Source organism: Apiospora aurea (genome assembly GCF_038362705.1).
Source record: "Apiospora aurea strain CBS 24483 chromosome Unknown utg000001l_segment0_segment0, whole genome shotgun sequence".
Lineage (NCBI taxonomy): Eukaryota > Fungi > Ascomycota > Sordariomycetes > Amphisphaeriales > Apiosporaceae > Apiospora > Apiospora aurea.
The window spans coordinates 363,768-381,439 of NW_027117388.1; the positions used below are offsets into that span (position 1 = coordinate 363,768).

General features: G+C 54.4%; 7 protein-coding genes across 7 annotated transcripts; 4 read left to right on the plus strand and 3 right to left on the minus strand.

Moving 5' to 3' along the window:
- Positions 1-5: 5 nt before the first annotated feature.
- Positions 6-674, minus strand: PG986_000139 (uncharacterized protein; the record flags this gene model as incomplete). The annotated part of the gene is made up of 1 exon (XM_066836361.1): positions 6-674. The coding sequence occupies one exon, from the start codon at positions 672-674 to the stop codon at positions 6-8; it is 669 nt and encodes a 222-aa protein (XP_066705254.1).
- A 1,270-nt stretch (positions 675-1,944) lies between these two features.
- Positions 1,945-5,256, minus strand: PG986_000140 (uncharacterized protein; the record flags this gene model as incomplete). Its single annotated transcript, XM_066836362.1, has 3 exons — positions 1,945-4,050; positions 4,121-5,168; positions 5,225-5,256. 3 exons carry the CDS (start codon positions 5,254-5,256, stop codon positions 1,945-1,947), a joined length of 3,186 nt encoding a protein of 1,061 aa, XP_066705255.1.
- Positions 5,257-5,842: 586 nt separating this feature from the next.
- Positions 5,843-8,859, plus strand: PG986_000141 (uncharacterized protein; the record flags this gene model as incomplete). Its single annotated transcript, XM_066836363.1, has 2 exons — positions 5,843-7,606; positions 7,666-8,859. The coding sequence occupies 2 exons, from the start codon at positions 5,843-5,845 to the stop codon at positions 8,857-8,859; spliced, it is 2,958 nt and encodes a 985-aa protein (XP_066705256.1).
- Positions 8,860-8,984: 125 nt separating this feature from the next.
- Positions 8,985-10,511, minus strand: PG986_000142 (uncharacterized protein; the record flags this gene model as incomplete). Its single annotated transcript, XM_066836364.1, has 1 exon — positions 8,985-10,511. The coding sequence occupies one exon, from the start codon at positions 10,509-10,511 to the stop codon at positions 8,985-8,987; it is 1,527 nt and encodes a 508-aa protein (XP_066705257.1).
- Positions 10,512-12,005: 1,494 nt separating this feature from the next.
- Positions 12,006-13,273, plus strand: PG986_000143 (uncharacterized protein; the record flags this gene model as incomplete). The annotated part of the gene is made up of 2 exons (XM_066836365.1): positions 12,006-12,237; positions 12,321-13,273. 2 exons carry the CDS (start codon positions 12,006-12,008, stop codon positions 13,271-13,273), a joined length of 1,185 nt encoding a protein of 394 aa, XP_066705258.1.
- A 444-nt stretch (positions 13,274-13,717) lies between these two features.
- On the plus strand, positions 13,718-14,856 carry PG986_000144 (salicylate hydroxylase; the record flags this gene model as incomplete). Its single annotated transcript, XM_066836366.1, has 3 exons — positions 13,718-13,861; positions 13,951-14,325; positions 14,422-14,856. 3 exons carry the CDS (start codon positions 13,718-13,720, stop codon positions 14,854-14,856), a joined length of 954 nt encoding a protein of 317 aa, XP_066705259.1.
- Positions 14,857-15,369: 513 nt separating this feature from the next.
- On the plus strand, positions 15,370-17,119 carry PG986_000145 (uncharacterized protein; the record flags this gene model as incomplete). Its single annotated transcript, XM_066836367.1, has 2 exons — positions 15,370-15,378; positions 15,569-17,119. 2 exons carry the CDS (start codon positions 15,370-15,372, stop codon positions 17,117-17,119), a joined length of 1,560 nt encoding a protein of 519 aa, XP_066705260.1.
- Positions 17,120-17,672: the final 553 nt, after the last annotated feature.

Genomic DNA, 17,672 nt, shown 5'->3' on the forward strand with positions numbered 1-17,672 from the left:
ATACATTATGTTTCATCAGGTTGTGTGCGGCTCTCATCTCCTTCCGTCCTGTTCGCATTGGCATCCAATTCGGAGATGCCATGAGCATCGTAGCTGCCTCTCAGCTCCCATCGGTGGTCTGGACTCATACTGCCGTGTCTCGGGGCCTCCAGCAGTTCTATTGGAGGCTGATCGTGTACTTCGTGAAGGCCCGGCACAACTTCAGTCCCGTCCGCGGAGCCGCCCGTCTTATCCGCCGCCGGCTGCTCCTCTTGGTTGTCGTTGCCGCCTAGGTGTTCGCGGTTCTGGTCCACGGCGCGCATGACTTTGTTCAGGTGTCGTTTGGTGCTCCATACGGCCAAGGAAATGACTAGGATGAAGCCAACCACGCCCGCGACTATGGCTCCGATGTACTTCGGGGCAAGGCTGCCTTCTGCGGAACTGGGATTGGCTGAAATGGCCATAACCGCCACGAAAGAAGTTGCGGCCGGTACAGCGGGCTGGATGGTCATCTTCGGGTCTGTCGTTGTTACCACAGTTTCAGCGGGCGCACCACTGTGATCAGGTACGACTGTAGTCGTCAAGATCCCCGACAATTCAAACTTCGGAGATGGTGTGCACATGTAGTCAGTCCCGAAGAGGTACTGGATGGGACAGCACTGGCCGGACACTAGATACCATTTAGTTGGGTCCATTGTGTCGCTTGAAAGATTCTATGCGATGGTGAACCTACTTTTTGGACCGCAAAGGTAATAGCCGAACTCGCCACAACCGGATGTCTGTGCTTGACAGCCTCCCGTGATGCACTCATACCCAGTTGTACAACATCCATATCCAAGAGCCTCTGGGCATCGCATTTATTCTCCAGCGCAATCGAGTTGACGTTGTATTAACCTCACTGATATGTGACGCTCTTCCACGTACTGAAAAGGAGGGACCAAGGCCGCCATGAGAGGCAAAATTATGAACAAAAGAATTCTCCTACATCCTGTAATGATGGCCATCTTGCTGAAAGTGGCATATGTTCTTGAACCATGCAAGACGAGTTGTGACCTTGTTCGCCGAAGTGACCAAAGAAGCGATAAAGTAGCGGGTGGATGAAGTTTTAGCTGGTGGATGCCTTATGATCCGAGAGGGGAACGAAAACGGGCAGGGGCTCAAAGATAATGATGACAGGAATTGTCTGATAACGGGTACCGACATATACGGCCGGATGCTTGAGTCAGCATGGTGCCACACATCAAAAAGGCAGTGGACCTGCATCTCAACCCTATTATTCGTTCATAAAGTACACCCCAAAAGGCCCGGGAGTAAATCGAACTGTCCCGTATGCCGGCAGGTTGAGAAGTGTGGTTGCTCAAGGACCTTGTTCCAGCCACTCATGTGTTTCGATAAGAGGCATCATGATGGTGCTACGTGACACAAATCTGCCGTGAATAATGGGAAAGCCACAGAACGCGCTGGTGGAATCATGCCTTTGCTGACAAGAATTCGATTCCTCGGGTATTTGGTCAGAACATAGACGTCAGCTGACGCGACTGTGATTATCTAACGAGGAGAAGGTAACAGCCGGTCATATAGAACCTGCCCATTGAAGCCTTCTTCGAGATGTACTTGTACTGAAACCGGGCTCTGGTGGCGGGCAATGCTGTTGCTTATGATTGCGATGTAACACAGTTTCTCTCTCGACCGCACTCTCCTTGAGACTGGAACTATGGAGCCTAGCTAAAGAGATTTGCAGTCCTAATTTGTTTACTTCGTACCATCTCGCCCGGCGTAAGATCAAAGGCCGAGTCCATGATATCACCATGTACTTGAGTTCAGTACGTGCCATGTACTACGTAAGTATATTATCATCCCACTACCGAATGTCACTAAATGTACAAAATTCCATCCAATGGCAGACACCACGATATGCTTATACCCATGACCACATCCTAACACGCCATATATATAGTACATGGCTCAATTGATGTGCTTCTCCGTTCCAACGCTACTCTCCTGCAACAGAAGCTCTGCTCGTTCGACAATGGCTTTAGCAGCCTCGCGCATTTCGTCTCCAGGTAGTATCGACGACTTCTGATAATAAGACTGCATCCGCTCTACCACTTCCCGGCAAGTCTTGTGTTCCTCGAACCCCCAATACAGTTGCGCCACCCGCTCGTGGAGCGCGAGGGTCTCGACAAACCGCTGCCCCAGAACGTGCGGCTTGCCCAGCTGGGCCAGTAGCCTGTCCTTGGTAGCCGCGGCCTGCGGGTCGTCCAGGATGACCTCGAGCGAGAGCAGGTAGAAGAGGCTCATGAGCGTGTCCGGCGACGCGCCGCCGAGGGACCGCCATGAGTTAGTGAACGTAGCGCGGAGCTCGTCCCGGGTGGCCCGGAGCTCCGCGTCCGACGGGTCCTCGCGCGCCAGCATGCCCGACATGAGGGCCTCGCGGCGCGCGTGCAGCGCGAGCGGGTGCGAGCCCGCCTCCTTCGACTCGGGGAAGAACCGCTGCAGGACCGAGTCGAACGTTTCGTACGCCTTGCTGTTGTTGCTAGGGATGGTGCGGGCCTGGGCCAGTTGGGCGTGACCGATGGCCAGCCGCGCCCGCATCGTCCACTCGTGTTCTTCTTCTTCGTCCTCGCCCTTGAGCCGCAGCTCGAACCCGGCGAGGACGGTGGCGTTGATTTCGTTGAGGAATGGCCACTCCGGCTGCTCCTCCCTGAGCTCTATCTGGGACACTACGTGTAGCGTAAATATGAGGCTCGGGTGAAGCTGTTGGTTGACCTTCAATCCATCCATGGACCCGTTTTCAGAGCGTATCCTGCCCCAAAGGGCTCTGATCAGGCCGCTGCGGCGGATGCGATCTTTGGCTGTAGTTCCGTCCCACCGAACGGCCAGCCCCAGCTGCGGCCAATAGAAACGAAGTTGCCGGTGAAGACACTCGCCAATGTTGCTTTCGGCTTCTTTGTGTTTCCCCAGGTGGCAACGCGCCCAGGCCAGCCCTGAGAGGCACTCGACACCGAGTGGACTAATCGAGATCCCTTCTTGTTCTGCTTCCCGGGACACATTGTCCCATGCGACTTTCAACGTATCTTCCGCTGTATCATAGGTGCCAAAGTACATCTGGAGACTGCCGATCTGTGATAGGCATCTCAGCGCCAGGGGATGTGTGGATCGCTTCTCCATCGTGGCACCAAATGATGTAATCCCCGACATCATTCTCAGGACTTCTTGCGTTTTGCAAAGCGCATCGGTTGGCTCCCCCTGGGATCTATATGCCTGCGCTTGGATTCGGTAGGCCTCAAAGCGCAATGGGTGGTTCTCGTCGAAGTTCGCCTTTAAGACGTTCCCGACATCCTTGCACATGGTTATGGCATCTCCAGGATTGCCTGTGTGTACCAGCGATTGAGCATAGTACAACATGGCTTCCAGCGTCGTTAGATTCTCCGATCCCATCTGCAACGTCAGGTCTTCCAGCGTGGTCTTCAAACTGGCTCGGGCGGACCTGTAATCTCCCTGAAGGACCATAATCTTGGCTGATGTGACCATGACCGTCAACTCCAAAGACCTGAATAGAGAATCTTTCAGAAGGTCGACGTTGTTCGCATCCAGAAACTTTCTCAGGTATTGAAGGGCCTTTGCTGAATGTCGGTCGCTCGGTTGAAGCTGTAGGTGTTCGTATGATCCTAGGTATGCTTCTATTAGCTCCCGCATACGATACGTGTTGACCTGGAGCACGTATTGGTTCAGGATGTCGTGGAGTGGTTGGTGAGTTGAGAAATTGCGACATTCCTCGTCCATAGGCGCAAGCTCTTTCAGCTGGTCCCTGGCTTGGCTATAATTGCCCATACGCATGAGGCAGACTGCGTACCGGAACGACGTCTCCCGTGTGATGGCCAGAATGAGCCCCTTTTCCGTTGAGTTATCCTGGCTCTCATTTCGAATGGTCTTGGCTCGGTCCAGGATATCACATAGTTGAGAGCTGGCCTGCTCATAATGACCGAGATATGTCAGGGCTAGGGCGGATTCCATATCCAACTCCAGTTCGAGAGACGGTGGTGCATCGTTCGCCGATTTTAAAACCCCCTGCAGCGATCGAAGTTGCCCAGAGCAACCTGGGGAAACGGCCTTGGCGCAGAGAGTCAACCCCAAACACGAAATGCTCTTCGAACTCGTATGGCCAAGCTCCGAGTGTGAGGCTGTCTTGTCCGTCCTTGCTCCAGTACATGGACATGCGGGTAGGAATGGCCACTACCTGGCGATCGAGTTTGTAGGTAAGGTCATTTGTGGCACTCGCCACCTCCATTTGTTGGCCGGAAATAAATGGCACTCCAAATGGATGATGGGGATCAAAAGGATGTGTGCTGTCCGTCATGCTGTCGGCAATCAACATCAACTTGGCTCTTCCCTGGCGCTTGAATTTGACAATATCCACTTCAGTACGTTTGCGGTCCTGATGGAACTCAAAGGCCGTCTCGGTTGTGACTACCCTGGATGATTCGTTGATGATTGTACACAGGTCACTCGCGATATCATCGACGTTCTCAAGCACGAGGGAGGCACCTGTCCCTCCATAGATTGTGGTCATTCGCCAAGACGTCGGAGCACCAAAGTCCGTGGTCTGGGCACAATCGGCGTACCGCACGTCTATTTGCCGAAAGACTGCGGCCAGTTTCGCGTTCAGGTCTAAGTCCACAGGTCTCTTGCGGGCGGTCGCTTCCTGTCGCTTGGGCTTCCCCTTTCCTAGGGAATACCTATAGTCCAAGTAATCCTCAATCGCGCGATCGTAAGTCGTGGTGTCGTTCCCAGGCCGGTTCTCAGTCCCAAGGAATACGATGGCAACAGTCTGCACTCGCAGGCTTGAGTTGTAATGGGCCAGAATTTCCCGGAGCGCCCAGGCGGCCGGTCCCTCTGCAAGGAAAAGGTAGCGGGTGATGGTACTTTCACGCGACCGGTCGGGCCAGCGAACCTTTCGCGGCAGATCTCGCTTCTGCTGCACTTTGTTGAGCTTCGTCGTGAATTGGGCTACAGCATTTGAGAAACGATCTTCAAGGACATTTTGTAGATCGAGGGCAATCGAATTGAATTCGATGGAAACACGCTCTGGAGAGGGCGTTTCATTGATCGCTTGACGAACCAACCCTTTTAGCTGCTGGCGTAGGATTCTGAACTCATCATTGGCGAGGCAGTGGGCTAAAATGACTCTGAAACGAGGGTTTAGCGGTTGACATGCCACGGCAAAAGGGGTGGTTCGACTCACTTCAGCTGCACTCTGCACACAGTGGAAGGCATTATTGCTCAGGCAAGTAAGGATCATTGAAAAGAAATCGAAGGTGCCGGAGATGGAAATGATGGTAGGAATGAAGGGAACAAAGAATGGCAGTTGGTTCGGCGTCGACATGGTCGGCCTGCCTTGACGTGGCGTGCGATCAGCTGAGCTCATGCATATGTAGAACAAAGGGAGGGGCCGGAGGGGGTGGAATCTGCCTTGTAAGAATGCCTTGTGTGTTGGGGTGACCAGCATTCTGTACCGTCGGAACACGGTGCGAGGATCGTTGAGGTACTGGGCGATAACTGGACAGCTGGCAGCTTGGTTCATCAATGTGTCTCAGTTCAGCCGTATCCCGGCTGTTTGTTGTACTCGGTACTTGAAAAGCACTTCCAGGAGCTTGCCCCCCTGCAAATTGGCCTGCAAGCCTCATCAGCCGCGTCACAGCGTAATCTGCGCCCATATCATGGATGCAACAAGGCTCGACGCAATTGTCACCCTCCTGTCCGCTTTGAAGAGGGGTGTGGCCCTCCCCTCAAATATGCAATGTCGTTTGGTTGCTGTTGAGCAAGACTCGTCCTGGTTTCACCATAGATTGTCTTAACGAGGATGGAGCATTTGAGGTCCGCCTACGAAGATATCTCGCTCAAGACGGCTCCGTATCACCAGGGCCTCGATGGTTGCCTCCATCAGGACAGCAATTTGCTGTCGCATGGACACAGCTATCAAGACTTTATACACTTCCCATCCCACCACGGGTACATCATCAACGAAAATCACACCATACAGGAAGCGGCTCAGACCGGGTGTCAAGCGTTGCACAGGCCGACTCGTTATCAGTTCCTCCAAGCCTGGCTGTACTTCGCGCTCCTGCGCTGCGTAGTGCGTGGAGACGCGCCTCTATTAGATAACGAGGAGTACATCTCAAACGACAGGTTACGCCTAGATACCGGAGAACTGCCAAACACTCTCAAGCAATGGGAAGGGTACATGCGTGATCTGAGTGTCCGGGATCTTGATCGGGCGGTAACGAGATGCCTCGAGGCGAACCAGATTCTTGTCCTCGCTAGACGGATTGTCACAACTGAGCTGGCAAGCAACAAGGGACCTCGGAACGGCGACTCGGAGGAGCTACAAGATCTCTGCTTCATGATTCTAGGGGAGACTCTGTCGTCGACTCTAATCCACATCATGAAGGTCTGTGGTATCGCTCTGCCCGGCTGGCAGATCGAAGACGGTGGCTGGGGCCCACCAGGATGGGTTTTCACTCAGATGAAGAAGTCGCTATGGTGCAAGAGGTTTCAGGACGTGTTAAAAAACCAACTGGGCCAGAATGCGACCTTGTTGTACGTGACACTCATCAAGTTGGGTACTGAACCTGCGCATCACAATCATGACTGCACACCAGACGAATGCAAATACGTCGAAGCTCGTCATGGAGTCCCGAACAACCCCAATGTTGAGTATGTGCCGCAGCATTACCACAAATGCGAGCATCGCGGAACTACCCCATCAGAGAAGAATAACGAATGTTGGATGGTCGGTCCTGACGAAGCCGATCTAGTCAGGCTGGTGAACGAATGCCACCTTGAGCAAACCGAGCAAACCCACGCCTTTCCCTTACTCAGGGTCGAAAGAGACGGGGAACATCATCTTCGGGTCGACGTGGTTAAATGGACGTCTACCAACCGGTTGCCGTATGCTACAATATCCCACGTTTGGGCCCACGGATTGGGCAACAAAGCGGGTCAACAAATTTGGCACTGTCAACTTCGATACATCCTGACGTTGCTTGAGGAGGTCTCTGCCGCTTTGAACGCCCCAGAAATGGCTCAAGAACCAACGAAAAGTTCCAGGAAAGGGAAGGAAAGGATGGAGGCTGCAGACAAGCGAGAGTGCCGTTATTTCTGGCTTGATACCTTGGCCATACCCGTCAACGACAAGACAGCACGCCAAAAGGCCGTCGAACGCATCTACAGCGTCTTCGACAATGCATCCCACAGTATTGTCGTGGACAAGTATCTACTCAACGAGAGTTGGTGGGGAAACTCCCGGACCATTGGCCTACGCTTGCTATCGAGTGGCTGGATGCAACGGCTCTGGACATTACAAGAAGCCTTCGTAAGCGAGGAGCTCTCGGTAGCACTCAATGAAGAGAAGATCCGGGGAATCGACGGCCTTTGGAAGCCAAACAAGAACGCCAACATCTTGGTGGACTCACTGACCGAAATGGTTGCACGGAAGCTAACCCAGAACTTGATGGGAGAGGAGAGAGCAATACGCAATGAGTACAGGAAACAGCCAAACGGAAGACCGAGCACTGCCCGAGCGCCATTGCTGATTGCTAGTGCCTGGCATTCTGCCAGATACCGAGTGAGTTATCCCTCTGCTTTTGCTCCTGATACAGAGTTTCATGTCTAACCTTGAAAAAGACTGTTGGGAGGTTAGAGAACGAGACTCAGGTACTGGCGAGCTTGCTTAACGTTCAACCACCAGTTCTTCAGGAGATAGCGCACACTGAGATCCCCAAAGAAGACAAACGATGGCCAATGTTTCGAGAAACCCTCATGGCGCGCTTTTGGGAACGTGTGGTCGCAACGCGAAACCTGGAGCGTGCTATCCCTGGAGGAATAATATTCCTGCCAGGAAAACGACTCAACATCAAAGGCTTCGGGTGGGCGCCGGCTACCTCGATGTCTGGTAGAGATGAGGACTACCCATACCCTTTGAGCACGCTTCGACCACGGACCGAGCTGCTCCCGGAGCTACTTCCAGAGGGCATCAAAGTATCCTACCCTGGATATCTCATCAGATCATCGAGGGGCAAGTGCCTCGAGATAATCAATGGATCATTCCATTTCTCCGTCAATATGGGCCTTTACGACTGGTACCAGGCCACGCCAGTCACTGGCGGAAAGGAGACGTCCAATGCCGAATCTGCAGTGCAGGAGATCAACAATGGCGACAAACCCAGGCTTGCGGTGGTCGTCTCCCGTCCCCGACCTGTGGAAACTCCGCCCGAGATTGGCCTTCTGGTCAGTATCTACAAAGACACGTCGAAATCGAAGCAGACAGTGTACGAGACGGAGGAGTCCATCCTTTACTGTCGCATCATCCGTCGCTTGAAGGTGTCTCGAATCTCCGATCCTCGTACTCTAGGAGCGGGCTCAGGTACAGCTAGCAATCGGACATTGCGTCTCTACGAGATGTTTGATCCTGGGATCGTAGGGGTAGCTACTTCGGAACAACAGCAGTGGTGCGTCGATGGGTACGTAACGTCAGATGCACGTCCCAATCCAGACACAGCAGCGCCCCCACCTGGTCTACGTACTGGAAGTGTCGCCTCCGGGAGTCAAGCACAGGCGAGCATCGGGTCCCGGTCTGGGGCCGCACAGGACGAGCCGCGTGTCCAGCCGTTCAGGTCTGCCACGGATTTCCTCCCGCCCCATCATGAACTCACCCAAGCCCCGAGGGCAGACACCCTGCCAGCTTCCGCCAATATGGGACCACCCCGTGTCACTGCGCCGGACAATTATACGAGCAGGACAAGATTACGGCGGTTTAGAGGTATAGTGCCCACAATCGCAGAGTTGTCACAAAGGGTCAAGCGGGGTGGCAAGAAATAGGACGGGATATTCTGCTTCTCGAGGGGATAATGAACTACTCGGGCGAATGCTTAACTACTGTAGACATTAAAAATGGAACATCAAATATAGTCTCTCAATACCGAAGGCCTGGATTTGATGTTTCGCTAAAGACAAACTGCGGTGCTGATCTGGGCAGACATCCTCTTCTTGGTAGGCGAGGAGCCGCCACTACTCGGTCCACTAAGTTGATAATCTTCCCTTGTCTTCTCTAAATTACTTTCCTTGAATGGCCGCTGCCAGGCGCCACTCATAACCGAATCTCTCTTAGAGCCCTGATAAGCGGCGGTCGTCACTTTAGGCGTTCTCGGCGGAGGCTCCGGTCGGGATGCTTTCTGCACCTTCATCTCGGCCAAGGTGGCCCGGCGCTTCGGGGGCGGCTTGAAGCTGAATTTACGGTACCGCTCGGGCTGGAGCCGGCGCGGCGTGCCGCGGTACCCCGACTCGAGCCGCTCCCGCTCGTACTCGGCGAAGTCGCCGTTGGCCCACCACTTGGCCTCGGCCTCGAGCAGGGGCCCCGGGAAGAACTCCTCCAGCAGGGGCATGCCCCGGTCGAAGATGGTGTGGAAGTCCATGAGGCCGTCCATGACCTTGCGCGCGAGGAACGTGTCGACCTTCTTCAGCGGTAGGTTGCGCATCGCGGGCCGCAGCTCCTTGGCCGCGAGCCACGCGTTCTGGAACATGCCGAGCCCCCCCACGGCGAGGAAGCACCACGAGTCGGGGAACTCGCGCGGCGCCGCGACGTTTACCAGCAGGCACAGCCACAGCACCGAGAGCGCGGCGTACGTGATGCGCGTCAGCGCGAAGCCGAGCGGGACCCCGCTGAAGGGCCACACGCTCCAGACGATGGCCTCGCGCGGCGGCCCCTGGCCCGGCCGCCGCCGCTTCCGCTTCGCGTAGGCCCCCTCTTCCGTTTCGCCGCGCCGGGGCCGGGAGAGCCACGTGAACTTCTCCCAGGGCCGGCTGGCGCGCGGCGGGTGCGGCGCCGCCAGGGATTCGAGGTCCAGACACAGGCCGTAGCCGATGATGACCATGATGTCGCGGGACCCGTTGCCCGCCGTGAGCGCGTAGATGGAGTCGGAATGCTGTCCGCTGGGAAGCTTCTCGCTCGTCCACTGGGGTAGGCAGCCGCACCACTGCACGAACAGGGTCCCTACGGCCGTGATGAGGAACACGCTCCAGTCGCCCTTGAGCGCCAGCGGTATAACGGCGATTCCCAACTGGATCCCGGTTATCAGAGCTCCGAGAAAGTGCAGGTAGGTCCAGCTGAACTGTGTCGGCCCGTTGCAGTTGCCCGTCGCCTCGAACACGGTGATCTTGAGCGAGTAGTCGCGGTCCTCGGACGCGAGCTGGCGCGCCTCGCTCGCCTCCAGGTCGCGCAGCAGCCGGCTCACGACGAAGCTCTTGCTCTCGCGCGCGTAGCCCGAGTCCAGGTTCACGACCTTGCACGGGTAGTCGGGCGTCGGCATTATGCGGCCGTCGCCGATGACGTTGACCAGTCCCAGGAAGGCGTACGCGATGTCCGTCGGGTTGTACCACTGCGCCGCCAGCTCCTGCGCAACCGTCGGCGACGGCCCGTCCCCAGCCCCGGCCCCTGCTGCTCTGCCATGCAGCAAGTACGATAGTATGGGCATTCTGGTAATCACGTTGGTCAGGGGGTTGAATCATCGACTGAAAGTCCTTATAGTCTCGGCTTGAGAATGGAAAAGGGGACCGCCAAAATGACGGGAGCGCTGACTTCGGAACTCCGCTTTTTAACCACGTCGCAATGCACTGTGTGTCCTCTTATTCGGCTGGGCAAAGCAAACATGCATGCAAGCTTGAATGTTGTGTTTGCTCGGGATTGGGGTAAAGCACTGGGCAAACCGGCAATCAGTGTCGGCGAATCAGCCTGGCGAAGCTTATGCGGGCGCTGCCGCTGTGCAGTTAGCGGCTTGCAAGTATGACGATGCTGCATTTTCCTTTTCAGCTTTCAGAATCCTCGCCAGCACGCGACGGCTTGTATCACCCCAGCTGTCAGCAAGCCTGCCCGGTCGCGTCGCACGCCATGATGTTATCTATCACAGACAGACAGCCTGCTTCCTTTGGGGCGTAATCAATAGTTCTCCTGAGGGCCTTCCTCTTCGGTCAGGTGGCAGTTTCAGGGAGGGGGTGCGCGAGGCATTCCTGTAGAGCCTAGGTACCCGGTACAAAGGGGCTAAATCCGCGACAGCGCGCGATAAGCATGCACGGGAGAGCTGCACCATTCCACGGCACCGCAGCCACTGACAGGCAAAGCTGATCAGCAGACCCACACCAACGGTGTTGAAGCCCCAATCAGTTGATGGTATAGCACAGGGAGGATTCTCAAGGATGGTCTCATGTTCATTTCGTCTCGACCAGCCCTCCGCGGCCCTGAATGGGATGCCGTCCTCCTGCTTTCCAGAGAGCTGCCATTCGCCTACCCATGCCAGCCTCCAACTGCCTATTGATCTGAATGCACCTGGACTGAGTCAGCTCGACTTGATCGCTCATGGGTGGCATGTAATGGTGTGTAAGAATGGCCCCGAGTTGCGTATACGGTGCGTATTTACACAAGCTGCGTCAACCGCCATCTGGTGAGCAACTGTCAGGCTCGAGGATAAAATAGCGTAATACCCTGTAATTACATGTCGGCCGCATTTTCAAATCTCGAAACCACGATTTCGATCAACATATGCGACCCCAGCCAAATGTGAGACATGACCGAGGTTTTTGCTACAAATGAATAAATATCCAAAGATTGATGGTGACCCAAATCATATACGACTATAATATAAAATACCTATGAGTGGTGCATTTGTTTATGGTAAATTTAATACTGGCGTGTTCCGCGGGCGATGTATCCACATCATATTTCTGCAAGTTGTATGAAAAATACCATATTCTCAGGTTCCCAAAGCTCACAGATCGGTATTCTCAGTTTGACGATTGGCTTTGGCTACAATTGGTCGTCCCAGCCCCTGAACCAGGTTGACACCGAACTCTTGAGCCAGCTAAGCTGACAACACAAACCTTGATCAAACGCAAAACTCATATACAAGTCAGAAAATAAATAATTCTCGTAGTTCAATTTTTCTTATCCATTCTTCATAATTGCCATCGTCACAATGTCTCGCAACGTCGTCTCGTGCCCTCTTGAGTCCCTGCCGGTCGACGTACTCGTGGCAATTCTATCGGCCCCTGAATCTTTCACTGACCTCCACGCCTTCATCCGCGCTTCGCCATGGCTGTACGAAGTCTTTCGCGAAACGAAGAGGGCCATCTTGCTGGTAATCGTCTCGAGGGATCTCGGGCCCGTGATTCAGGACTATGTTGCCTTGTCAATGACGCCCGTCCTCGGTCCGGATCGACCAAGCTATGATGCAGATGTCCTCGCCGCAATCCAAACTACCGAAGTCTCCCGACCGGTGCGAAATCAACAGTAGGGATCACAGTCGATAATGTCATCGCCATCATTCGGTTCAAACGTACAGTCGACCTGTATGCCGAGCTGTACCGATGTGCTAGGAGTGAATCGCCGAGATGGGTCGAGCCGGCTTTGGAAATGCCCTTGAGCGCTTGCGAGTACCAACGCCTCTCTCGGGCGCTCATTCGGTACCAAATCCTTACACGACTTTACCCCCAAGGGGAAGGTTACACCAGCGCGAACCCGCTGAAGCCACAAGACGGGCACTATCTTGGGCTGTTCGAGGCCTGGGAGGTGGAGCAGATCTCCGCGGCTTACACTTGGGTTTCTTGCGTCATTGATACGCTAGAAGACGCTCGCTGGTCCTCGCCGAGGGGGCACGTGCCTGTTCGTATCATCTGCTCCTATACGTGCGGAGAATTCAATACCAACTACAAATGGCTCGACCTCGACGGCCTGGGCGCGCTGGGATACACTATTGAAGAGGTCGCCTCCCCTGGTGCCAAATTCGCGGATATGTTGAAGGCCTATCTAAGCAAATGCGGGTACTGGAGGAACGACGGATATTATTGTGGTAGTTACACCCTCGACGGGGGCCAAATCTTTTCCGATGGCGCTCTGCCCGACACCTACGCCTATGGAGTATCGAAAGAAGACACGGTGAAAGCTATGAAGACAATGTATCAGTCTGAGAAGGATAGACCACGTCTTTCTGCCGGGGCATCGGTCGAGGAGCCGCCCTTTGGTTGGGTCGATGCCATGCGAGGGCTGGACTGCTGCCGGTGCGGGCTGTATTTGGAAATGTGCTATTATTGCGTAGCCCAACGTCGGTGCCCATGTCGCGCCTACAAAGAGCTTGTCAGGTGGAGGCGGCTCGGGTTCGTGTTTTGGAATAAAGACCGCATCCAGCTTCTCCAGCAGCACTACGACACGTTGAGGACCGGCTGGTTGGGAGACCCATGGGACTGAGCGGTTAGACTATTTCATATTCATTGGGCATTATTAAATGGACTAATGGTTTGCATGCATCGTGGCCAAAAAGGCATTTGGACGGGGTGACTGAAGCGTATTCCGGTGCCACCTTATGCTATTTACCGAGACCCAACCGAACGGCCGTCTTGTGCCCTTTGTCCCAGGGACCACTCAATCGGGCCATTGATTTGCAGACCGTTACATCGTCTCGAAGTTAGCGTGACCCATCAGCTTGTTACCCTTGATCCCTTGAAAGTATGCTAGTTCCACAACCAACGACCAACAACCAACTGAAGAGGGGCAAGCAAGGGGTTTCGCGGGGTTAAGGTATAACAACAGCGGACTTCATAGCTAGTTAAAACAACAACAGGCTTTTCTACTCTTCCTACTACACATACCAGATTCAGTTGCATCACTCATACGTAGTACCTACCAGTCATCATGACTGAGTCTATCCGAATTGCCATCTCCGGGGGAGGCTTGGCGGGCGCCTCGCTCGTGCACGCGCTTCTCCAGTACAATCATCTAGACGTGCACATCTTTGAATCAGCCAACGAGTTCAAGGAAGCCGGTGCGGCTATCGGAGTGAATCGCGCCGCCCTCACTGCACTGGATCTCATCGGCCCTTCGGCGGGCCCATCACTCTTCACTTCGCCGATGGATCTAGCCATGAGTGCGACATCCTCATCGGCGCTGACGGCATCCACAGTACTGTCCGCAAGATCATCCCCGGTGAGGATGACGCCGCCGCGAATCCACGAAACACCGGCTGGTGGTGCATCATGGCCCTGAAGCCGTACGAAGAGGCGCGAGCCTGCCTTGGAGATGAGTACGTGGACGTCAGCGATGCCAGCGAGTACGGCTGGGTGGGTGACGGGACCTTCCTCATGCACAACGTGCTGAGCGAAGGTAGCCTTGTTCAGTTTGTCGTAACTGGCAGTGACGATACCAACAACATGTCCAACCAGTGGAACCGCATGGTGGCTGCTGAGGAGGTGAGGAAGCTATATGCAGAATGGCCTCCACGCTTGAGGAATGCCGTCGAGAAGGTAAGCTTTATTTATTTTCCCTACGGCTCTAATGCCTTGCAAGAGGATGGCGAAGACACTTAATTTAACCTAACTTACTAACCTTACCTGCAATAGCTACTTTGCGATAAGGCTGAGCAGCCCGCCATCTACCTCTGGGAGCACCCACCGGCGCGTACGTACGTATCAGGACCAATCTGTGTCACAGGCGATGCTGCCCACGCCACTACGCCCTGGCAAGGCTCAGGTGCAGGCATGTCCATTGAGGACAGTCTCATCCTCTCGACTCTTCTCGGGCAAGCGAAGACTCCAACGCAGGCTTGCGCAGGTCTCAAAATCTACGACCAGATTCGTCGTGGCCGCACGCAGCAGGTGGTGGAGTCGAGCAGGGGCACCGGCGTTGTCCTGACTGGGAAGGGCGAGGATACGGGGTTGGAGCTCGAGAAGCTCCGGAAGAATACATTGCCGCGGTGGGACTTCATCGTCGACTTCGATGCCAAGAAGCACCGCGAGGAGGCTGTCGAGATGATGGTTAAGGAGGTGGGGCCGTGAGTGAGTTGCTGGCTTAAGGTGGCTGGCTAGTGCGGCAGTTAGGTAGGTAAGTAAGTAGAGAGAGCTCATGGTGGAGCTTAGGGGTGCGATATAGACCACACGAGCAATATAAACAATCCGAGTGAAAGTAGTGTGAGGTAACTGTATAGTGAATCCCAGATGGAACAAGTAGGCGTACCACAATCAGAGTGATTGTCCGGCGATACATCCAATGGCTGATTGTGGCCGTCCCCCATGGCAGCAAATAAAACCTCCCACCCCGACCAGACCTTTTCTCCCCGTTCGATCCAAACAACATCCACCTTGCAAAGGTGATTCAGCACCTAGCATTTTGGCCGTATAAATCAACCAGTGCTCTCCTCGTCGCAAAGGATCACTGCAACACAACACAACAGTATACAACATCACAACATCAAAACGACTTAGCAAACTCAACTTTGCTGCCTGATAGCTCATGGGTAATTGCTGCTTGTTGCTTGCTATTTGCTATTTGCTCGTATGAATCATCCCACCATGGCTGAGGTGAGTTAATGTCATCACACTGATCAGATCAAACTGATGATATGCCCTGTACATATCATGAAACCCGTCTACAGATTCCCCAGCACTCACATCCCTCCTCGCAATGTGCTAAACTTCAATTACCTCTCTGATCGTCTCCTTCCGTTATATAGGCATTTGAGTAATACTGACTCCTCTCACTTTTTTACAGGCTTCCCCCTCCCCTTTCCTCAGACTCCCCCAGGAGATCCGGGACACGATCTACGATGATTCCTTTACCGTCGACCAGGCCTTTGACCTAGGGGGCCAGACCAGCAACTACAAGAACTACCAGGATGTAGGACTCCACATCAACAAGTTCCGCCTCAACCGACAAATCTGGCAAGAAGTCTGGTATAATCTAATCGAGAATAACCTATGGATCCGGGTTAATATTGGTCCACATTCACCTTTCGGAGACTTCTTCAAGAAGTGCGCCAAATTGTATCCCTTCTTGCTATTTCCATCTGGAAACGCTCCATTGGTTCACAAGAAGGACTTGGCCAACAAAGTCGCGACCCGCTTCTGGTTGGGTAAGACTCCCAGCAGAACTTTCCATGGTGATGGACCATTCGAACATGCTCAATCCGTCACCTTCACTTACCACCCGCTCACATACGGATATTTCCTTGACGAGCTCTCCGAATACTCGCATGGCAACCAGGTCGTCACGATTCAACTCAATCCTTTCACCCTACTCAAAACTCCAATGTCCGAGAAACTGATCAAACCCTTGAGCACCGTACGCGGCCTAGCGACTGCCAACTTCACCGGAGTCGAGGGTTATCCCGAATTGCGGCAGCTCATGGGAGTGATGCAGCGTCCCCAGTTCGGCGACGGAGCGTACAAAGAAGCGATGGAAGTCAAGCAGCACTTCAGAGATGAGGGCCGCGCCGCGGAGCTGAAAGGCCGCTACAGCGACGCCATGTGCCAGTACTGGCTTGGCCTTGAGCACGATATTAAGGCAGAATATCTGTTCTTGCCCGGAACCCCCGACTTCAACAGCATGAGCGACATTGAAACCGAGTTGGGTCTCGACTTCAGCCGCGCCGCGCACAAGCACCTGGCCCCTCTGATGAAACAACCAACTTCTTCTTCTTGCTGCACCGTCCATGGCGCTCGCCACGTGGGCCAAGTCGCGTATAGAGCGCGAGAGGTTGCTCAATCAGCGCTCCAGAACTTTGTAGGCCTCAAGGACCGCCAGCGACGAGAGGCGCATCTCTACCGCGCCTTCCACCATCTCTACTGCGCCGAGTACACCATGGGAGTTCTGGCCGACGCCGAGCGGAGGGGCCACGAGGTCGCTTTGGAGGCCCGGATGGATCTGGAGCACGGCGCCGGCTTAGACTACTTCGACGCCGCGCAGGACCTGTACTACGCATCGCAGGTTGATCCAGAGCACGACCTCCTTGCGGACTTGGACGAGGACGACCGGGACGCATGCGCCAGGATCAAGCAACGGCCCGGACCGCAGGCCTTTGAGGTTGCTGAGCACAGAATTCCGCTGCTGCCCGATTGGAAGGGCGACCCTCGCCTGTGGAATACTTGGGATTGGAATGAGCGCGTCCTGATGAAGCTGTTCCGCCTGCGGAAGAATGTAGGGCCCGATGGTGGACCTGGCACGCCTGAGGACTTGGCTCAGCAGTATGAGGACGAGAAGATCGCGTGGGAATACGAGAACGATGGGGCAATCTCTGTCATCTTTCTCGTGGCCGACGCTTGATATAGGCACGGTGCTTATATGCTGTGCTCGCCACCACATTTTGGCTTCATTTGGGAGGACACCGGATCTGGGCTTGCTGCGGAGCGGCGGCAAGTAGAGCGCACTTTATGTAGGATATGTACAACCACCCTTCGCTTCTCGGCTAGATATGACTTGCTGCTGATGAATGGCCTAATTCCTGGCTTGTATTAGCAGGCGGGAGGCTTAGTATTCGTTTTGGCACAGAGAACTTTCATAATCCATTCTGTTTCAGGCATTTTGCAAATTTCTCGTGGGAGAACCTATCATCTGCCCCTCTTTTCCCACAGTTGAATTTTTGGTTATCCCGTTTTGAGTTTAATATTTAAAGCACCTGGGTAGGCTCTTACCGGGTTTACTCCAAGTAAAAAAATCGTGCTGTGTAAGTGCCAGAGGCTTCTCCGGTAACACAGGGTGGTCGTTAGTGGGCATCCCCTGTAAAAAGACCTATTACAGTTGGCTTGGCTGATTCTGCCCAATGAGAAAGTGTGGGGAACCCTGCACACTACCCGTCCAAGGTTGCGCAACCAATCAA